The sequence below is a fragment of the Haemorhous mexicanus genome, chromosome 1 (genome assembly GCF_027477595.1).
Source record: "Haemorhous mexicanus isolate bHaeMex1 chromosome 1, bHaeMex1.pri, whole genome shotgun sequence".
Classification (NCBI taxonomy): Eukaryota; Metazoa; Chordata; class Aves; order Passeriformes; family Fringillidae; genus Haemorhous; species Haemorhous mexicanus.
In genome coordinates, this window is record NC_082341.1 from 125,332,554 (window position 1) to 125,351,559 (window position 19,006).

The 19,006-nt window shown below is 37.6% G+C and overlaps 1 protein-coding gene across 1 annotated transcript; it reads right to left on the reverse strand.

Moving 5' to 3' along the window:
• Nucleotides 1-1,142: 1,142 nt before the first annotated feature.
• LACTB2 (lactamase beta 2) lies at nucleotides 1,143-17,139 on the reverse strand. The gene is made up of 7 exons (XM_059862053.1): nucleotides 16,931-17,139; nucleotides 16,257-16,420; nucleotides 14,809-14,932; nucleotides 11,896-12,074; nucleotides 7,763-7,911; nucleotides 5,939-6,020; nucleotides 1,143-3,338 (listed from the first exon to the last, which is right to left on the reverse strand). The coding sequence occupies exons 1-7, from the start codon at nucleotides 17,050-17,052 to the stop codon at nucleotides 3,295-3,297; spliced, it is 864 nt and encodes a 287-aa protein (XP_059718036.1). The 5' UTR covers nucleotides 17,053-17,139; the 3' UTR covers nucleotides 1,143-3,294.
• Between the last annotated feature and the right edge of the window lie 1,867 nt (nucleotides 17,140-19,006).

Below are 19,006 nucleotides of genomic sequence, written 5' to 3' on the forward strand. Positions count from 1 at the left end.
TGGGACATACTGTATCTGTGAAATACACTGGATTGGAATAAAAATTGGACTCCATTTGCAATATAAGTTTGCAATATAAGTATTTCCCACCTCAGGCTTAAAAGAAATCAAGTCATCTCATCTCCACAGAACATAACTTAGGCAGGACTTAAGTAGAACAAGACATGCTTTCCTCAAGCTTTAATGAGCAAGTGCCTGGCTAGATATTCTGTCCTACAGGCCCTCAGTTTCACCTTGGCCATGTGTTTGCCCTGATGGTACACTGTAAATGGAAAACAAGGGAACCTGTTGCCTCACCTGAAGTTTCCACACCTTCCTTTTATCAGGAGTCTCCTCTTCTGCCACATGAAGTTTTGTATGGCACTTCAGGCAAAGTGGGATGGTCAGCCCTCAGTCTGCTGCTTGCCATGGATGGCTGGTATGTATTTGGCATGTTTCTTTCCAGACATCCGTATTTTCCAACACTAGGCTCCAAACTGATCACATTATTTAGGAAGGAAGCTCTCTACAATCTGAGTCAGAGGAAGTTTCTAGCATCTTATCACAGAAGCTACCATCATGTGCATGTGTGTCCCAAAACCTTCCCAACCAAATCAAATACAGCATTTCAGGTGGCAAGATAGTGGAGACTTCATCAGGAAGGATATTATGACTCCTGAAGTAACAAGACACAAACAGCTTTCTATTTGGGAACCCTTCCTGAATTTAAGCATGCTTAGAAAGAGAACCAAGAACAACATTTTAAAACAAATATAAATAAGCAAATCAGCAAGTAACAGAATAGAAAAACTTCAAAAAGATGATACCTACCATCAAATGTCTAGGTCTTAAATGTAATAAATGATGTTGCTTCTCAGGACAGGATCTTGAAATTAGCAGGCAGGAAGGCTGGAAACACAGTTTGTGCTTCCTTCTGTCCCCAGTTGTTTAGAAAGTTATCCCAGCAACTGGTATTATTAGCCCTTCTAACCTGTTAAGACAGAAATAGCCCCTTTCCCTCTTTTTATTTGTGACTTTTAATGCATGCTCAACAGATGAACACATTCACGTGAAAGGGCTTTTTGTACATACATGGCATATCTTACATTGTCACCTCTTTAAAATAAACATTCCATTTGACATAACAAGGAGCCTTGAGACACTTTCAAGATGCCGTAGCCAAATATCCTTTATTTTATATATATATATATATATATTAGTAACAGTGCAATTTCTGCTCTTAATATTCCAAAGACACCATATACAATCATGAATGACTTGTCTGATTCAACAGTCTTTTTCCCTTTTTTTTTTTTTTTTGGAGATGTCAGGCATTTGCTGCAGCACAGCACAGAACATGGAGTTTTCTATTTGTGTCCTCTTGCTTTCTTCACCACCTGCAAGTCCCACCAATTCTTTAAGTGCATTCTAAAGCCATTTCCATGTATTTCAAAATTTATAGTAAAACAGAAGAAAATCATTAAGTAACATTAGATTTCTTCTTTAGCTCAGAAAGGTAATGAGACACCACCTCTGCATACCTGTTTCCTGCTGTCTTAGGTTCTCAGACCTCATGACAGGAAACTGTCATTTCACTGATATTTCTGTTGTCTTGAAGCAAAATGACACCATCCAGAGCATGTGAATTATCGTTTTATCTTTTTCAAAAAAGCAGCGATAATTTTGTTTTTATGCCCAACAATGGAAAAGGTAACTATGAATTCATGGAATAGCTAAAGGAAAACTAATTATTAACGGAAAGAAGTCCATTTGAAAACTGAGTAATTATTTCAAAAGGAATTGAATTAAAAAAAAGTTTGTGGGAGGAATGGATAACAAGTAACAAGTATCTGGAAAAATGTAAGTAAACAGAAAATACAATAGGAAGGAAACCTAGCAGACCTCAGAAAGACCTCAAAATGGCACTGCAGAAAAAGTTAAAAGTGAGCATGTGTCATGATGTGGCCAAACTTCAAATCAATAAAGTTTGCAAGAAGCATCATTTTTGCAGAAAGTAATTATTTCTCTTCTTCAGGGGTCTGCCTTACTACCTCAGAATATGATTTCAGTTTTAGGTTGCTATTCCTGTAAGTATTTTTACTTTGGATTTGTCTCAGCTGATCAGAACAAATGCCACCAGCTTCATAAAATAATGTCAATTATTAAGACACGCCTTAAGTACCCAAACATCTATGCATGTTTCACAAATGAAGGTACAGGACTGAACAGTCAAAGGTTTTCAAGGACATATATTTGTCCTTGGTATGTTCAAAAATCTCAGATCTGTTTTTGTTTTTTAAGGCTGAGTAATACTGTAAGAAATGTATATATCATCAAATTACTTTGAATAGACAAAGTAATGCAAATATTTATGTACTATTCTGCAAGTGGAAGATTCACAGAGAACTGAACTTGCAGTTTAAATTAATCTCCAAACATATTTTAATACCTGTACAGTATTTTTCAACCAAATACAACCTTTTAGTTAAAATATTTCTACTTTAGGTAGATTAACAGCCAAACTTCATATGGCATGTAGTACATATCTCAATTTATACAGCTTTTTAACCACAGTCTTGCAGAATCTTACAAAGAATTGAAGAGTCTGCTCCAACTCCATGTAGTTTTTGACACTTGTTAGTTAAAATTAATGAATCCTTTGAATGAATTCCATAGAAATGGTGTTTCCACCAAAAACCCCCAAAAGTCTAGAATTACTTTCAGTGTTTGTAAAAACCTTCTGCACTGAGCAACCAGCAACAAGCACAGTCAGCTAAATTAGAAAAGGAACATAAATCCTGGTATTACACCTGTTAGCAAAAATAACTTGGTTTTTTAGAATGTACAGGTAACTTATTAGAAAATCACTTTTTGAGAAGCACAAGCAGGTGAAACCAGGTTTAGAAACATATTTTCTGGTTTTCTTACTAGAGATTTCTTTTATATATGGGATTTATTTATTAAGTTAATAATATTGCTTTAAGATAATATTATATTAAGTTTATAAAATCCTTGCTATTTGTCTTTTACCACCAGTGATAAAACTCAGCACTTTATAACAAAGGTAGGATTAAATTCTTCACACTCATTCCATTTTATTAACTCAGTACCCATCAGGGTACTTTAAAATTCCAATAAAGCAGAATGTGAAAAACATCAGTTAACTTACTGTAACATTGCTTTAAAATTGTTACCACTTTTTAAAAAAACAAGTAAAAATTAGTTTTTATTTTACATATAGTCCCAGTTCATTGTTATGATTTTTCTTACAGATACCATGCAGATTAAATATATTCCTGGGAAATCTTGCCTAACTTATAAATTGTTTTTCCATCTGAAGCTGGGAGTTTCATCACGTACTGTTAAGAAAAAGAAACCAAATTAGTTACAAACCAATATTTAGATTTTATTTTTAAACATTAGATTATCCCAAACTTAACCTGTACATGAATATGTAGGTCTGTACATGACACTTCGTATTAAAACTAATGAAATACTTTCCTTCATGCCAGTGTTCAGTTTTAATTGAAGGTGACAGACATTGACTATTTCACAACGTAACCTAGCAGTATAAAGAGCAATTAATAAAAAGGTCTTAATAGTCCCCTAGTTATTTCAAGTTTGGTATATTAAACTTTCTAGATATTAAGAAATCTGAGGTAGCAGAATGCTTGTTGCATTTTCTGAAATGTATAACCTTTAGATGGAAAAAAGTCTGTGCTCTTAAATTAAGAAGAGATAAACTATTTTTATCTCTTCATCAGCTATGATGTGAAACAATGACCAAATTATTTATATCCAACCATGGGACAAACATATGCATTGTGCCACACTCCTGCTTACAAGACATTATTTTTAAGTAAGAAGAGTGACATTTTTGAGTTAAAAGGCAGTGTCACTCCCAATTGCAGTTATAAAAGTTATGTACCGTCAAAATCCGCAATCCCTAGTATTGAGTGGGTAATTAATGACTGCAGCAGGCAGCATATGGCCATCATTTGCAGTGAGTAACTCACTTGTAAGGTTGTAATATGCCTGTCACATTCATTATTGATGCTGACAAGATGTTCCTTTGGAAAAACGTTTGGAGAAAATTAAGCAAGACAGTGTTATGTCTACAGCTCAAGTCCTCCATAATGAGAACAAAACTTGAGATGCTGCAAGGTCTTAGAATATGTGGAAAGGGCATCAAAGGATATTAAAATCAAATGAGCAAGTACCATGAGTACACAAGCATTTGTATGCTACATGCTCAGAATCAAGAGAACCAGACTTCCTCAACAGATGCCCTTAATTTGAACTGAAAAATAGGCAAAGGTCACATGATGTTAAGCATTTACTAAAGGTCTGGGCCTAAGCTTGTATTTAAAAATTCAGCAACCCCAAGTGTTCCGATGAGATTGCTTCTCACTTTCTCTGAGCCCAAAAATTCAAGTCTAAAAACCAAAAAAAATGTCAAAGGGCACATCTCGTGCTTCCAGGAAAACAAGACACATCTGAATTAAGGGCCTCCAACTGGAGTAGGAGAGTCCCAACAATTATTCTGACTAGCATCTCCTCTAGTTATTTAACCTTTCTAATAATTTCAAGTAGTCAATACTTCGTGAACAGATACATGACTGTATCTGCTCTCTCCTCAAAACTAAAATGTGATTTCTGAGAAAAACTGAGTTATTTTTGTTCAGTAAACATGAAAAGGGTGGTTTTGAGAAAACAAACCCTTAAGTCAGTAGCTCACTCAACCAAATTATTTCCTGGACATTCAAAATGAAGACACCCTTGTAGGGAAGACTACCTCTAAAGAAAAAGTTAATTTATCTACTATTTGATCTCAACAGAAAATGCTGTTGCTTGAGCTACTTTGAGAGTGAAAAGAAGGGATAAACTGCCAACAGCACCTCACGCCCTTGATGAATCTGGTGGCACAAAATTGGAGAAATGTACAGATCAATGATGTATGTTAATAACCAAGAGTTGAGACAATATTTAAAAGCTGGTGCAGTAAGTACCATGCTGGTGAAGTTTCTATGGCATTTTGCACAAAATAAGCCCAAAGAGAACATTTTCTGAACTTCAGTGATGACTGTATTCATGTAACTCTAGTCTATATTCCTTGAATAAAAAGCAGGTTGTTATTATTATTACAAAAATTCAGTCTCAATTGTTCAGTTAGTACCTACTAGCCATTCTATCAGTAAGATAAACAGAGGGTCTCAGTTGAAAAACAGACACTAATTTCATGTTGTTATTCAGGTTGGTAAATGGTGAAAATCTGCAACCACTGTAAATTAATGTAATTATTTACTTATAAATAGACAGTCCTGAGTACAGTCATGTATTGTACAGGAAGAAATATTTTTCTAAGCTTCGGCTGAGTAACATTTCCATATGCACAGGCCATTACAGAAATAATACTTCATCTTGTTCACTAAGAGTAAAGACACAATGTAAAAACACTAAACTAAATACAGCAGCTCTACTTAGGTATTTTTCTAATCAGTAATTGAAAAAATTTAGACTGCATGATTTTAACCATCCCTGTAGCACACACACACAAATATATGCAAAATATTTAGCATGGGCAGAAACTTAAATGTAAACCCATAAAATGCTACATACATGCATATTTAGGTATGAATTTCAGAAAATACAAGAAGGCACAAATGCTAGCATTAGGAATGTATTCTATGGTATGTTTTAAATAAAAATTTAAAGGGATATGCATTGTGGTAATCTGAGCTCTAAGCACTCAAATACTTAGTAAAATATTTTCTAAAAGTTTTTGAATACTGTGCAACCATTCTGTATATTACTCTACTTTAATTTGTCTGATGGACAGCTACTGCAAAAAATTGCATTTTCTTCCCCTAGAAAATAATGCACTAAAATAATATGAGAAATAATGCCTAGAACATCAAAATGAAAATGACCCTCCTTCCACCCTTCATCCACAACTTACACACTTTTCCTTCTTTTTCCAGCTTTTTCAAGTGGACTAGGAGGTTATGTTCTGCTGCTGGAAGTAAATTCTCAGGGATTTCCTAATGGGAACAAAAAATATTAATTTTGTATTTGTTTAAATATCCATCAATTATTTTTTCAATATATGAAACCCATGGTTTATTACCACAGATTTCCCTCTTCTGAATCAGTATGGGGACATTCAGTTAGTTATGTAACAGCAGGAAACTAAGATGAGTAAATCAACTTACACCAGTTAAAGGAGCAGTCTAACAACACATTTTTGTTTACTTTGCTCGGTTTTTTGCATTATACATTTGTGTGACAAAAACTTTGGCCAGCACTCCTCTTTTGAGCCTGGTTTGCCCTGGGTTTTCAGTGTAGCTGAGCATTTTTAAAGACAAATTTATAATGTATTTCTAAACAGATAACTACCCCTTCTATTCCATTACAACATTTGCATAGGTTTAAATATGCTGTAGCAATTTGTATCTGTGAGTACATAATAAAAAATGCAACAGCTTCAGGAGGACAAAATATTTCTTACAATTCTTCAATGCTCATTATGTAAAAAGCTGTAACACCTGTTGCCCAGAAAAGCTGTGAATGCCCCAGCCCTAGAAGGGTTCAAGGACAAGGTGGATGGGGCTTTAGGCAACCCGGTCTTGTGGAAGGTGTCTCTGCCCATGGAAGGGGGGATGGAAATTGCTGACCTTTAAAGTTCCTTCCAACCTAAACAATTCTATTGTATGATGACTGCTTAAAATCCTCCTCTCCAGATCTACCATCCTAAAGGTAAAGCTCTTTTTTTCCTTTTTGAAAATTAAAAAGTTCTTCAAATAATATGTATGGCAGGAAAAGTCACAAGAAAACTAGTTAAAAAATTGTGAACTTTGAGAATACTTTGAAAGCATTTTTTTTTTTTTTGTACTGTAAAACTGTAATAGTACTGAAAAAAATCTTATATAGGCAAAACAAGTGGTTTGTGATTTACAGAAACGGAAGAATGACTCTATACTTAAAACCTAGTTCATCAGGCAGGAGAACTCTAGAAGCTGAATGGCCATAGGTAATGGTACATCAGCACTGCAAAATGTTCAGGGTGATGTAGGCATTCTTTTGGAAACTGGGTATCAGCAGAACCACGAAAAATGAGCCGTGAAGCTGTTACAGACCTGTTCCCAAGCCACAGACATTGACAACTTTGACATCTTCCTCCAAAGCAGAAATACTGTATCCCTTATCTCTACTTGTGAGGAGGGTAATCCCACACCACAGGGAAAATTGAAGAGGTTACATGAAGGATGACGAAGTAGCAACAAAGTACTGTTACACCAGTCTAAAGACACATACAAGCTATTCAGCATTTGAGCTGCAATATCCTTCTTTGTGCTGTGGAACTGCAGTTCACCTGTAATCTCCTGCAGACTGATAAATAAAGAACAGAAAGTTTTCAACCATTCTTCAGGAGACTCCAAACACACTTTGGGAAATCCACAACCAACAGTCATGTCATACTTTTCACTTTGAACCAAGCACTACAGTTTAATTAGTCGTATGAAACTGTGCCTAAGACCTGGATTGTTACACAAGTTTCTAAGAATCCTGTGGGCCTCAGTCCAATTAAGTGCTTAAACAAGACAATTTAAAGGCACAGTCATAATTGAACCCTGAACAGGCAGAAATATTTTTTTATCCCTTTCAAAGAACCACCATGATTTTCATTTTCACTACTCAAAGACCGTTACTGTTACATACAAGTTTTATGAACCTAACCCCAATTTTCTTTAGTTTGATCTAAAAACTGTTCATCAACAATTACCTTGTATACCATCTTTACAAGCTCTGAGGATGTATATGATTTCCCAGTATTGCTCTGGAAAACATTTAGAATTTGCTGTTCACGTGCAAGTCGGTGAGAAATGTAGTTCTGGATTCTAGTATTTGCATCACGTACTACTGGGCCATGACCTAAAAATCAAAACACATGTACTAGAGCACTATTACTTACATTTGCAATTAAGTATGCTATTGAATAATTGAAATATTCTTATGTAAACTCTAGTAGATTTAAAAGCCATGAGAAAAAGATCTGAATGTCTGTATTACAGTCTGCATCTGCAAAGCATTAAGATGGAAAGGAAGAATTAGGGTATTAAAAGTCTGAACAGGGAAAAGGGACTACTTCAGATGGAATAAGGAAAGCAAGGCAAGACTACTTTAGTAATCATTCTAATTCATTAGAAAAAAGGAAAGGAGTTCACTGCTGAAGAGATTTAAAAGATGAGATTCAGATTACTGTATTATCTCTGTTTGCCTGTCTTCCTCTCCCCAAAGGATATTGACACTAATGTTTTAAACTGATACTGGCCTTTGAACAATATTGGCTGATGCAAAAGACTCAGTACTACTGTCCTGTTGGGGCAAGTACCAAGGTGACATCTTTAATTGTGACAGGTACTTTTCCTAAACAAACCTTCAAAACTGATTCACACACTGTATTTTATGTCTTTAAAAACACTGTCGTGAGTATGATTGAAAAAATGAATAGAAAACAAATAAGTGAGGCAGTTGGAATGTGTCAGGGCAGGAAAAATGGAAGGCAGAGGGAAAGTTATAGGTGGTTCATTTTATGTCTGGCTGGTTAATAAGCAAAACATATTTTTTCCTGGACTGACTGTGGCACATCAGAAATGTTCAACTTACTTAAAGGTCTTTGAATCACACGATGAAAAGGCTTAATTGGTAAAGCACTAACCTTTATGAAAAATCAAATGCTGTCTCACAGTACATTAAAATGATAGAGAAAATATTGTTCAGCCATGAGAGCTACATGCATAGAAATTAAACTTATTGTGTTACTTATAGAGGAACTGACTTGCACAAACATTCATCATATGCTTTTTATATTGATATAAAATATAAGGTTTCCTATTTCTTTGTCTGTACAACTCACCTGAAGTAGCAGCAGCAACTTTCAGCTCTCTTCTCTGAGTGCAAACTCTAAGTAATTTATAAAATTAGCAGAAAAGAAACTACTGTAAAAAAGCATAGCTTTCTTTTACAAGTTACTTGGTATCATCAAAATCAGTTTATTTTGAGGTTCTCTAACTATTAAAAAAATCACTGTATTCTTTACTTGTACTTTTGGGTCTACTGATTAAATGGGTTTTTAATTTTTAAGCTTTTAAAATCAAATCTTATTTTGCCTGACGACAGACAGCTTATAGAAAAAGAGCAACTGATTTTTCATGTTTTGAACTAAAGTGTCAAAGGAATCCATCCTTCCTTAAGTCAAAATATTTATACATCTCAACTTACTCACTTCAGCATGTTTGAAATTACTAAGTATACATTGAAACTTACCTTGTTTAAGTAAGTATTATAAATACAAGATATGTAATGTATAAACATAAAGCTATACTGGCATACACATTTATATTTAATGATTTCAAACACTTAATACGAAGCTATTTTTCCTTACTTAAAAAAATTTTTAGAAAAACATAGTAAGATATACAAAGCAAAGACTGTAATTTTAACTGTGCATTCCTGTATTCTCTAATGATGCAAGTCTCACTGAAGTAATCAAAATTGAGGGTTGCACATGGAATCACAAGGCATTCTTAAAACCTGTCCCTACTCTTCCAAGTGATTTAATTGACTTAGACTACAGGACCAATGTCAGAATCCGAAATGGAACCCACATTTTGCAAAGTTAAAGGGACTTCATCTCCATTACATCATCTGATCCATAGCTGTTGTGTATGCATATATGTACATGAAAATGATTTCAGAAAGCTTGGAACTAAATCCAGATGTGGAACTTTCCCATCCATCATTTTTCAGGGACAGCAGTACAGTTATTTGTTTATTAATGAATAAATGGATTAATACCTGAATAAAAGTAAAATGTTTCTGAGCACATGAAAAGCACTCTCAAAATATGACTGTCTTTCCATGAATTCAGCTTTCATTTCAGACAGATTCATATTATTTCCTCATAACACATTGTGAAGTGTGAGATTCTTTTACTTGAAATTACAGCACAAAGGACAGAAGTGAAGAAAACAATTAGGTCATGATATCTTTCACAAATTCCTAATTCTGGTACCATTTTTTTTCTGTATTACCAAGGTAAATTGTTTGTTATTACAGGATGGGGAGCCCTCTGCTGACTAAAATGCCCTTTTCTTGTCCCGAAGATTCTCCTCAAATATTATCTGTAAGAAGATATCATGAGTGTTGTGCCCAAGTCATTCCCACATTAAATTAAAAAAGAAATGTAGACGGGGAAGGAGTGACAAAATTCACCTACTCTCAGGTAGCCAGCAGTCAGTTTGTTACAAAAATTTGTGCAATTCCGAGGTACCACATGAGTGCTAAAGCATTGGTGGTGGAAACAGTTCAAGAACTATGAAGACCTAATACTGCAGCACAGAGTGATTGGCTTATATAGAATATATTGGTAAAGCAAACTACTTCTGCTGTATTTATACCCAACAGTATCACCAATTGTTCTCATTGGGCAATAGCACTTTTTGCACAACTGCATGTACATTTTGTGGTGCATGGATGAAAAAATAAAGTCAGCTCCAAACCATCTTAATACTTAGCTATCATCACTGAAAATGCATGATGTCAGACTGGCTTCCTAATTGCAAGTCCAGTAAGAACACAGTTAAAACAGTAGCAATTTAGAGCACTGATGTTCAGTCTTGGTGAATGTGTAATCCAGATACAAAACCATTAGAACAGAGTGAAATACAACAGATAAAATTGATAAACCAAACAGAATTTGACATATACCGGGTTTTGAAAGGCAGAAATTCAGTTAGAAGAACAGACTACGTTTTGCAGGTATTAAGAAAGAAAGAAAGTAAAACATTCAGTTGAGATTCTGGAGGCTAAAAATTTGTTAGTTTTAATGGTTGAGAGTTAAGTTGGTTAGTTAAGACAGTTTAGTCAATAAATATGACCAAGTCACTATTCTGTCTACATCAATCTCCATGTCTATGGAATATGTAAGAATGCTTTTCTTAAACAGCATTTTTATGCCACGATCTTAAAGGACACATATTTCAAAAGAAGGCTATTTCAAGAGTGAACAAGAGAGTGGGCTAAACATAGATGGCTAATGGAAAAAGGCACAACTGAGAGCACAGATACAGTGGCTTGGAATGACAAGTTGAAGATGAAACAGAAAAAGTCAGAAAAAATCCTGAGATGTAGCTCTGAGAAAGCAAATGAGGAGCTTAAAGTGTAGTTACATAATGAATTCTTAAAATGTAGTCTTGTCAAACAGACATGTAGTATATATGAAAAGTAAATGCATTCCCAATGTTTGAAGGAGACACAGGGAAAAAATTAAAGGAAATCCATACACTGAATGAATAGATAGCTTATTTAACATTTTTGGCCTCCTGGTTCTTGTCCAAATTGAACCTAAATAATTTACTAAGATTGCCACTTTACAGTTCTGCAGCTTTCCAAGATGAATTTGTGATTAATCTGTACTGCAAAGGACACACAACTCTCAAAAAAACATTACTAAGTTACTCATATGGACAGTGTATGTAGGGATGAAAAGGAACAAAATAACTACTATTATTTTTTCTTCCAGGATAACATTCAAGCACAGGGATAGAGTAGTTTAAGAAAATTAAATCTGCTGTACAATTCTCCCAGTGAAAGATTATGGCCCCTGGAATCTTTGGGAACAGAAAGACAAGACCCACCCTGAAATAGAGAAATTTAGGAAAGGAAAGATATCTATCACTGAGAATTTTCAAGTTTTGCAAACCACCATGACAAAGTCAGCTTAGTTTACTGCTTATTAAATTTAATTGTTATATCCAAAGTGATGTTTGATTGTAATAATAGTTCAAAAATTCTTACAGGAGATATTTAAAAATTACACAGTAAAAGAGAGCAGTTAAAACCAAAACCACTTACCTGGATAAATCAAATCTGGTTTCATTTCTAACAACTTTTTCAAAGTTTTCATGTAATCAGACAGATCTTCTATTACTGTTGTTCCTTCCCCTAAAATACAGTCACCCGAAAATACAGCATTTTCTTCTTCTAGATGTAAAATCATATGATCATCAGTGTGTCCTGGTGTATATAAAACTCTGTTCAAAGAACAAAAAAGCATATGTTTTTCATACAGCATATATACCTCATTTTTGAAGCCAGAACAAATGATGGTGAAATAACACAGTTGCAAAGCAGCCAATAACAATAACAAGAAAACACTGACCAAAAAACGCTGAAAAGTTGATGCAAACAGGTATCACTTTGCCTGATTCCAATCCATTTTCTTATACCATCTAGAGAACACCAATCATCTCTAGCATGCTTTTACTTACATGACACACCATAATACAAGTGCATTAAAGGAGCTGACTAGCCATGCAGAATTTCTGTTATAGAGGGTAATATTCTGAAGATTTAAAAAATAAAATTGACATGTTATTTCCAGATTGAAACACTTGAAGTTCTTGACATACACATTGTACTTTGGAAGGAGGATAAGGATATCTTTCATTTAGAAATGAACTATGAACTTAGGAACGTGACCCAGATAAAGTTAAGCCTCCAAAAATGTATTTTTCCTTGAAAGCCCCACTGCACAGCGGAGCACAGCTGTCAAATACAGAGAACCATGGCCTTTCAGCTGTTCTATGTGCAGGTCATTAAACACCTGCGTGGTAAAGATTAAGGACCTACAGCCTGGACAAGCAGCGTATTAGCATGCAGCAAAGGGGCAGTGGGTTTGTATATAGTATATGGTAACCCGAGCTGCCAAGGAGCTGCAAGGGGTGGTCTTTCATGATGATTTCTGACAAGCAGAAGGGCCTTATGCTGAGGCTGATGCAGACTGAAAATAACACAACTCCAATCAGCATCACTGCTGATATTCATTAGAACCTTCTCGTTAATGGCAGATGCATCAAAGCATTGATCAGGAACTGACAGAGCTGCTGCCAACTGAGGTGTACAGGGCAAGGCTAAACAGCCCCCAGCCAAGCTGATGCAGGGCTGGGAGACCACAAGTGCAGCATCATCTGATGCAATGACTTCCAGCTCCTACTAAATACTGAGCTCAGGAGAAAGCAGGTGAGCCATCGCCCTGTGGAGGCAACATCAAAATCAAGTTGATGGGCTCACCTTTAGGACATGGTATCCTTCAGTTCTTGATGAAATTTCACCAGGAAGCCAAACCACTAACATGAAAAAATAGCAGAAAGAGAACACCAGGCAGTGTGTGGAGAGGTGCTGCCAGCATGTCTTGCCCCCTTGCTGTGGCACACCTTGAAAACCTGACAGTTGCCAACTAAAATTTAACATGCAGATACTGCTGGTTTGGAACCAGTGGTGGGTTTAGGAGTATCCTTGAAGTGGTTACTGAATTAATCCAGGTGAGAATACCTGCTTTTAATCAACCATAAAGTTTGGCTGCATTACCCCTGATATAACCCACCCATAGGGGCTTTGATGTTTGTCATAAATTCTCTTCAGGATCAACAAGGACACCAGACTATGTGTCTGGGAACTCTCATGCTTTCTGGTATAAACTAGCCCACTGTTTGGTCTCAGAAATGTTAAGGCTAAGAAGCCCTTCACTCTGAGGACACACTTCAACAAGCTCCCAACTGTCGCAACAAACTTCTCACAGGTGTTGGCTACAAGCCCTGTATTTTTACAACACCCCTCAACAAGCTCCCAACTCCCACACCAGCACAGCCAGCCTGTTGGAGCTCTCCAGGCTCCACGCTGGGATGGGGGCTGGTGGAGGCACTGTGAATCTGAAGGCAGAAAAGGCAGTTGGCTCAGGACCATGCTGTTCCACCTCCAGGGGACTCTCCCTGCCAATCACAACTTCCCTGTTGCAAGTCAGAATGTCTGAGACAAAACATGCCTATGCCAGGTCCTCCACAATCCCAAACTTCAAAATGTGCTAATCCTTGATTTACTTGGATTGAAATAAAAAAAATTATTTTCCATCTCCAAATTTTTGTCCAAACATGGGCCACTTAGGTAGTGAATGGTCTTCAGTATGCAATATGAGATGCTTCTTACTTCTGTTTTTACACTAATAAAATAAAATGCTTTTGGACAAAACATAGCCTTTTTTTTTTTAATGTTTTTTTCCTTGCAATCAACCAAGTGACATATTCTACAAGTGGGAGATAGTTCCCATCTAAAATGAAGAAAACAAGGAAACTTTGTCCTTATAAGAATAATGCCTCGTTAGTGAAAGGAGTCTGAAAACAGAATGGTCAGGCCTTTTTATTGTGTGTGTGCTTCCATGAGGCACAGTAGTTTTCTGTTTCACACTCATTCAGACTAACATTATAGACAGTATACACCAGGGAAAGAAGTCCTCCAAAACTGGCACCCTACAAGAATCTCACAGGTTCAAGGTCTTAAATTTAACATTTTAAGTATTAAATGTTTTAGAGTCTCATAGGGATATATTTTTAAAGTAAAAAGAAAGGCATGCTGCTAAATAATCCAGCCAGACTACTACACTTCCACAATTTTAAAAGTAACTAATTATGTAAGAGTGATGAGAAAGTATGTAAAATCCTACTCGATTTTCCTGCAGAAAGGGTTTTTCTAGGGAAATATTGTTAATTTCTCTGCTGAGTCTAAAGACAAAATCCAAAGGCTAATTTCTGATAATTCTCATTCATAAAAACAATGTCTTAGCATTTACATATCCTGCTGGACCATGATAGGAAGTCTACATGCCTAAGTGCTGAAAAGATTAGATGTATGGATTGGCAAACATTAGAAATTAGGATGCATGTACATGTCAGAATTCTGAAGAAAAAAGAACTTGAAGAAATTCATGGTTACCTGAGCGTGGCTCCCTCTGTCTCTACAACATCTCCATCTTTAAGATAAAAATATTTATGTCCTCCTTCTATTGTTTCTTCAGAGTGAGGGACACGAGGGAGCTTAGATATGCGGTATTCCGAGTCTAATATTTAAGGAAAGCAGAGAAAATGATGTTTTGAGTTTGTCACTAACAAAGGTAATTGCACAGACAGGTTACTTTTTGAATAAGTACTATTAATTATCACACGGTACGAATAGAAAACTAGAAACAACAAATTCTGTAAAGTAACTTTATATTTGTAGAGCAGCCATATTCCAGAGCCGAAACAACTAAACAGTGAAAGTCACTGATTCTGAATACAGCACTTTGTACCAGTGACAGATTTGAAGTTGGAAAAAACCCACAAATGAAATTAATAAAGATCAGTAATTATTATATTTTACAAATATTCCTTCTTGACTCATGAGCCAATTCCCCCAAGTTTTTACCATGTCACTAAGATTTCGGCCCTCATATTTTGCTTTACGATTCACAGAAGCATCACTCAACACTTGTCTAAAATTTGATGAAGACTTTTTGACCTGCAACCTCTCTCAGCCTTTATCATTCTGAACAGTGCACAAAATGCAAACACCTGGCTGGAACAGCTGGAACAAACAGCTTGGCTGGAATAGCTACAGACAGCAACTCAGAAAGGCATTCATATCCCTTGCTAGTCTTTACAACCACATTGATGGGCTGGCAAGCCCAAAATCCTCACCAAGACACCAATTGTTTTCAGTAGTGCCCAGGCTTCATTGCAGATAAGCACCTGGCAACTTTACAAAAGCCTGTGACAAAGCTGGTGACAAAGTCCAACAATGTTAAGAATTACCACATTATCCACACTGCTTATTCTCTTCTCAGACACCAACACAGAAATGTCTCTTACTGTTTATCAACATGGAATACCCATTTTTAGATCAGACTTTACTTGCACCCTGCCCTACTGCTTTCCCCTCATGCTCTGAGGCCTATGAATTTGTCAGCAACTACTAATGGGCTCCTGTAAGGAATCCCAAAGTTATGTATGCTTCTTTTAACAATTCAAGCTATTTGTTTTAACAGAAGTGAAAATAACAATAAATTTATCATTGCTGTCCAAGTAAAAAAGAAGCCATATCAAGTTTTTCTCACATCTCTTAGTACCAAGCTGATAGCATCTAGGTTTTCATTATTCAAACATAAGAAAAATTCACTATAAAAGTATGCACAGGTATTGAAGAAAACATGCAGTACTACAACTATTACATTCAGATTATTCACTGCACTCAATCTACACACTGCAGCAGAATCATGAAATTGCATGTAGTTTATCCAGCAATTCCAGAAGAATAATCCCAGCGATTTGCACAGAAGCATTCGGTTAATGATTTTCTTGCTATGTATTAAACATTTTCAGCAATATTTGAAATCTCTGGCCTACCACTTGGAATGCTTTTGCAGATATCAGGTATTCCACCAGTATGATCACGATGCCAGTGTGTCACTAAAATTTCTTGAATAGCGATGTTGAACTCTGACAGTGCCTGCTTTAAACAGCTGATATATTCAGGAATAGCCGGCTCTCCAGTGTCAATAAGGACTCTTCTACACAGGGAGGGAGAGACACACACCAGAGAATAGTGTTTATATGACAGCCCAGTAATATTATTAAAATAAGCCAACAGATAGAAATTTAGCAATAATGGATGTCTCCATATCCAGACAACACCTTTTGCCTCCTGGCATTCCACCCCAGCAGTAAACAACTTAAAAAGTGGAATAAGTAATAAACGCAGGCCATACATTTCCAACTCCGCAACAAGCGGCAGACGCCACCGTTTAGCACCTGAGGCACAGGCCCACTTCCCTCACCGAATTCCCGGCCTCGGCCCAAGGGTCGCCCGGACCAGACTCCATACCCCACCCGCCCAAGGTGCCTCCGGGCACTACCTCCTCAAATGCAACGCTGTACGGTTTCTTTCCTCTTTTCAGCGCTGACTAAGGTATTTGGGAACAGGCCGGTAGCGGCCTCTCGAGCTGGAGGCAGCACACGGCCCCGGGGCAGCGGAGCCTGCTCCGCCGTGCCCTGCCCCGCTCTCCGAGCAGGCTCGGTACCTGTGCCCGGAGCCCACCAGGTAGGTGTTGGTGCCCTGCAGGGTCATGGGCCCCGGGTTGCAGCCCAGCACCCGCACCACCCGCGACGAGAGCCGCTCGATGCGCGGCAGCAGCGACACCATCTCTGCAGCGAACAGCCCCGAAACCCCGGCTCCGCTTCCCTCACGACGCCGCAGGACGGAAGCCTCTGTGGCAGGACGGAAGCCTCTGTGGCCGTGCTCCACCTCCCGGGGCCGGCCGCGGCGCCTTCCGCCCGCCTGTGGGGCGGCTCCTTCCGTTCCCCGGCGGGGCGGGCCGGCTGTGCGCTGGAGCGCGGCGCCTGACGGTAGACGCTGTGGTGATGCAGTGGGATAAAGTTCTCCCGTGTGGAGGAGGCCAGTTCTCCGTGGAATTCAGTTCTCCGTGCCATCTCGGTGCCTCGCTGGTGCCCAGTGAGAGGCATGTCCGTGCCCTGCCGGGTTTCTCCAGAGAAGTTTGTTGTAAGAGACAGATGCACCTTCTCTGTATCCCAGGAACGCGCCTACTTACAGGGGATGTATGTAGGAGCTGCGTATGGACCCACACGGCACATAGGAGCTATCTAGGATTCAGCCTTTGTAATAAAACTGGAGAGCTGCTGGAGAGTGTCCAGCAAAGGGCCTCTAAGGGACTGGAGCATCTCTTTTGTGAGGATAAGCTGAAAGAGCTGGGGCTGTCCAGCCTGGAGAAGAACAGGCTCAGGAAAATCTCATCGTGTGTAAAAACCTGAAGAGAGGGTGTGTAAGGGGCAGAGCCAGGCTCTGTCACAGGGCAATTGCCTCAGGTCCTGTCATGGTGCCCAGTGCCAGCGCCAGAGGCAATGGGCACAAACTGGAGCGCAGGATGTTCACTCTGAGCATCAGGAAAACACTGTTCACTGTGTGGGTGACCAAGAGCTGGCACAGGGGGCCCAGGGGTGTTGTGGAGTTTGCATCCTTGATGATGCTCAAAACTAATCTGGACATGGTCCTGGGCATCTGGCTCTAGGTGTCCCTGCTTGAGCTGGGGGCTTCAAACATGAACCCCAGTGGTCTCTCCCCAGCTCAGCCATGCTGTGACTTTGTGAAATTTTGTCACTGTCATCCAAGTAGAAATAAGGTGTTTGCAAGCAGCATTCATTGTAGATCCTGCAAGGTGCTGAGATTTATCTGTTTGACTTTGCAGAGTCTCCTCTGAAACCTCTGATTAATTGCCTTTCAAGTGACATTGTTAAAGAAAATAGGGCAGACTTGTTCTCCCCTTAAACTATATATAAATGAAGAATAAACATAATTTAACCTGAAATAAAAGCAGGTGATTTTACTGCAGGTAAATTTGCTAATATTAGAATTTCAAATATTATCTGATTGTTTCATACTTAACATAGAATCTCACATGGTACCTGTTATAAGGTAATCATAGCAATATAAAACCACAGCCAGAAACTGTACCACTGATGCTGACAATCAGTATATTTAGGCCTTCAAGCCAATTTCCTTGACTTCTGATAAATCTTTACATATTTGGGATACCATTTACTTATTTGAGATATAACCCCATTATATTTATTTTTTGTTTTCCTGCTCATTAAAGCATGAACTGCAGACAACAGAAGGGATGTTTCAGGTCAAAGGAAAGAAGCTTTTATGTGTGCAGGGATGTTGTTGACATAATCAAGAAAACCCCATACACAATATTCTAGTCTCTCCCCATAAAATTTGCCTATATGCTCTTTTGTAGGAAACTGTGGCTAGACCTGAATTTACCTAATCCTGAAGTACCCCCTTATGCTATTTTTGTAGCATATTTGTATATCTATTCGTACATTCAATCCATTTTCAGTCTTCAGGTAAAGTTTAGTTTAGTCATTAGAAAAAGCTACTACCTAAGCCAAGTTGTATATTTAAATGGTTTTCTATTTTAAAGAAAATTCTGAATGTTTAGAGAAGGTTTCCAAAATTACATTATTTTATATGTCATTGATAACTCAGTTAGGTGGCATTATTTTTAACATCACAAGATCTTTTTTTTTTCCTCCCCCTCAAATAAAGAATTGTTTGGGGAGCTGTAGACTTGTTC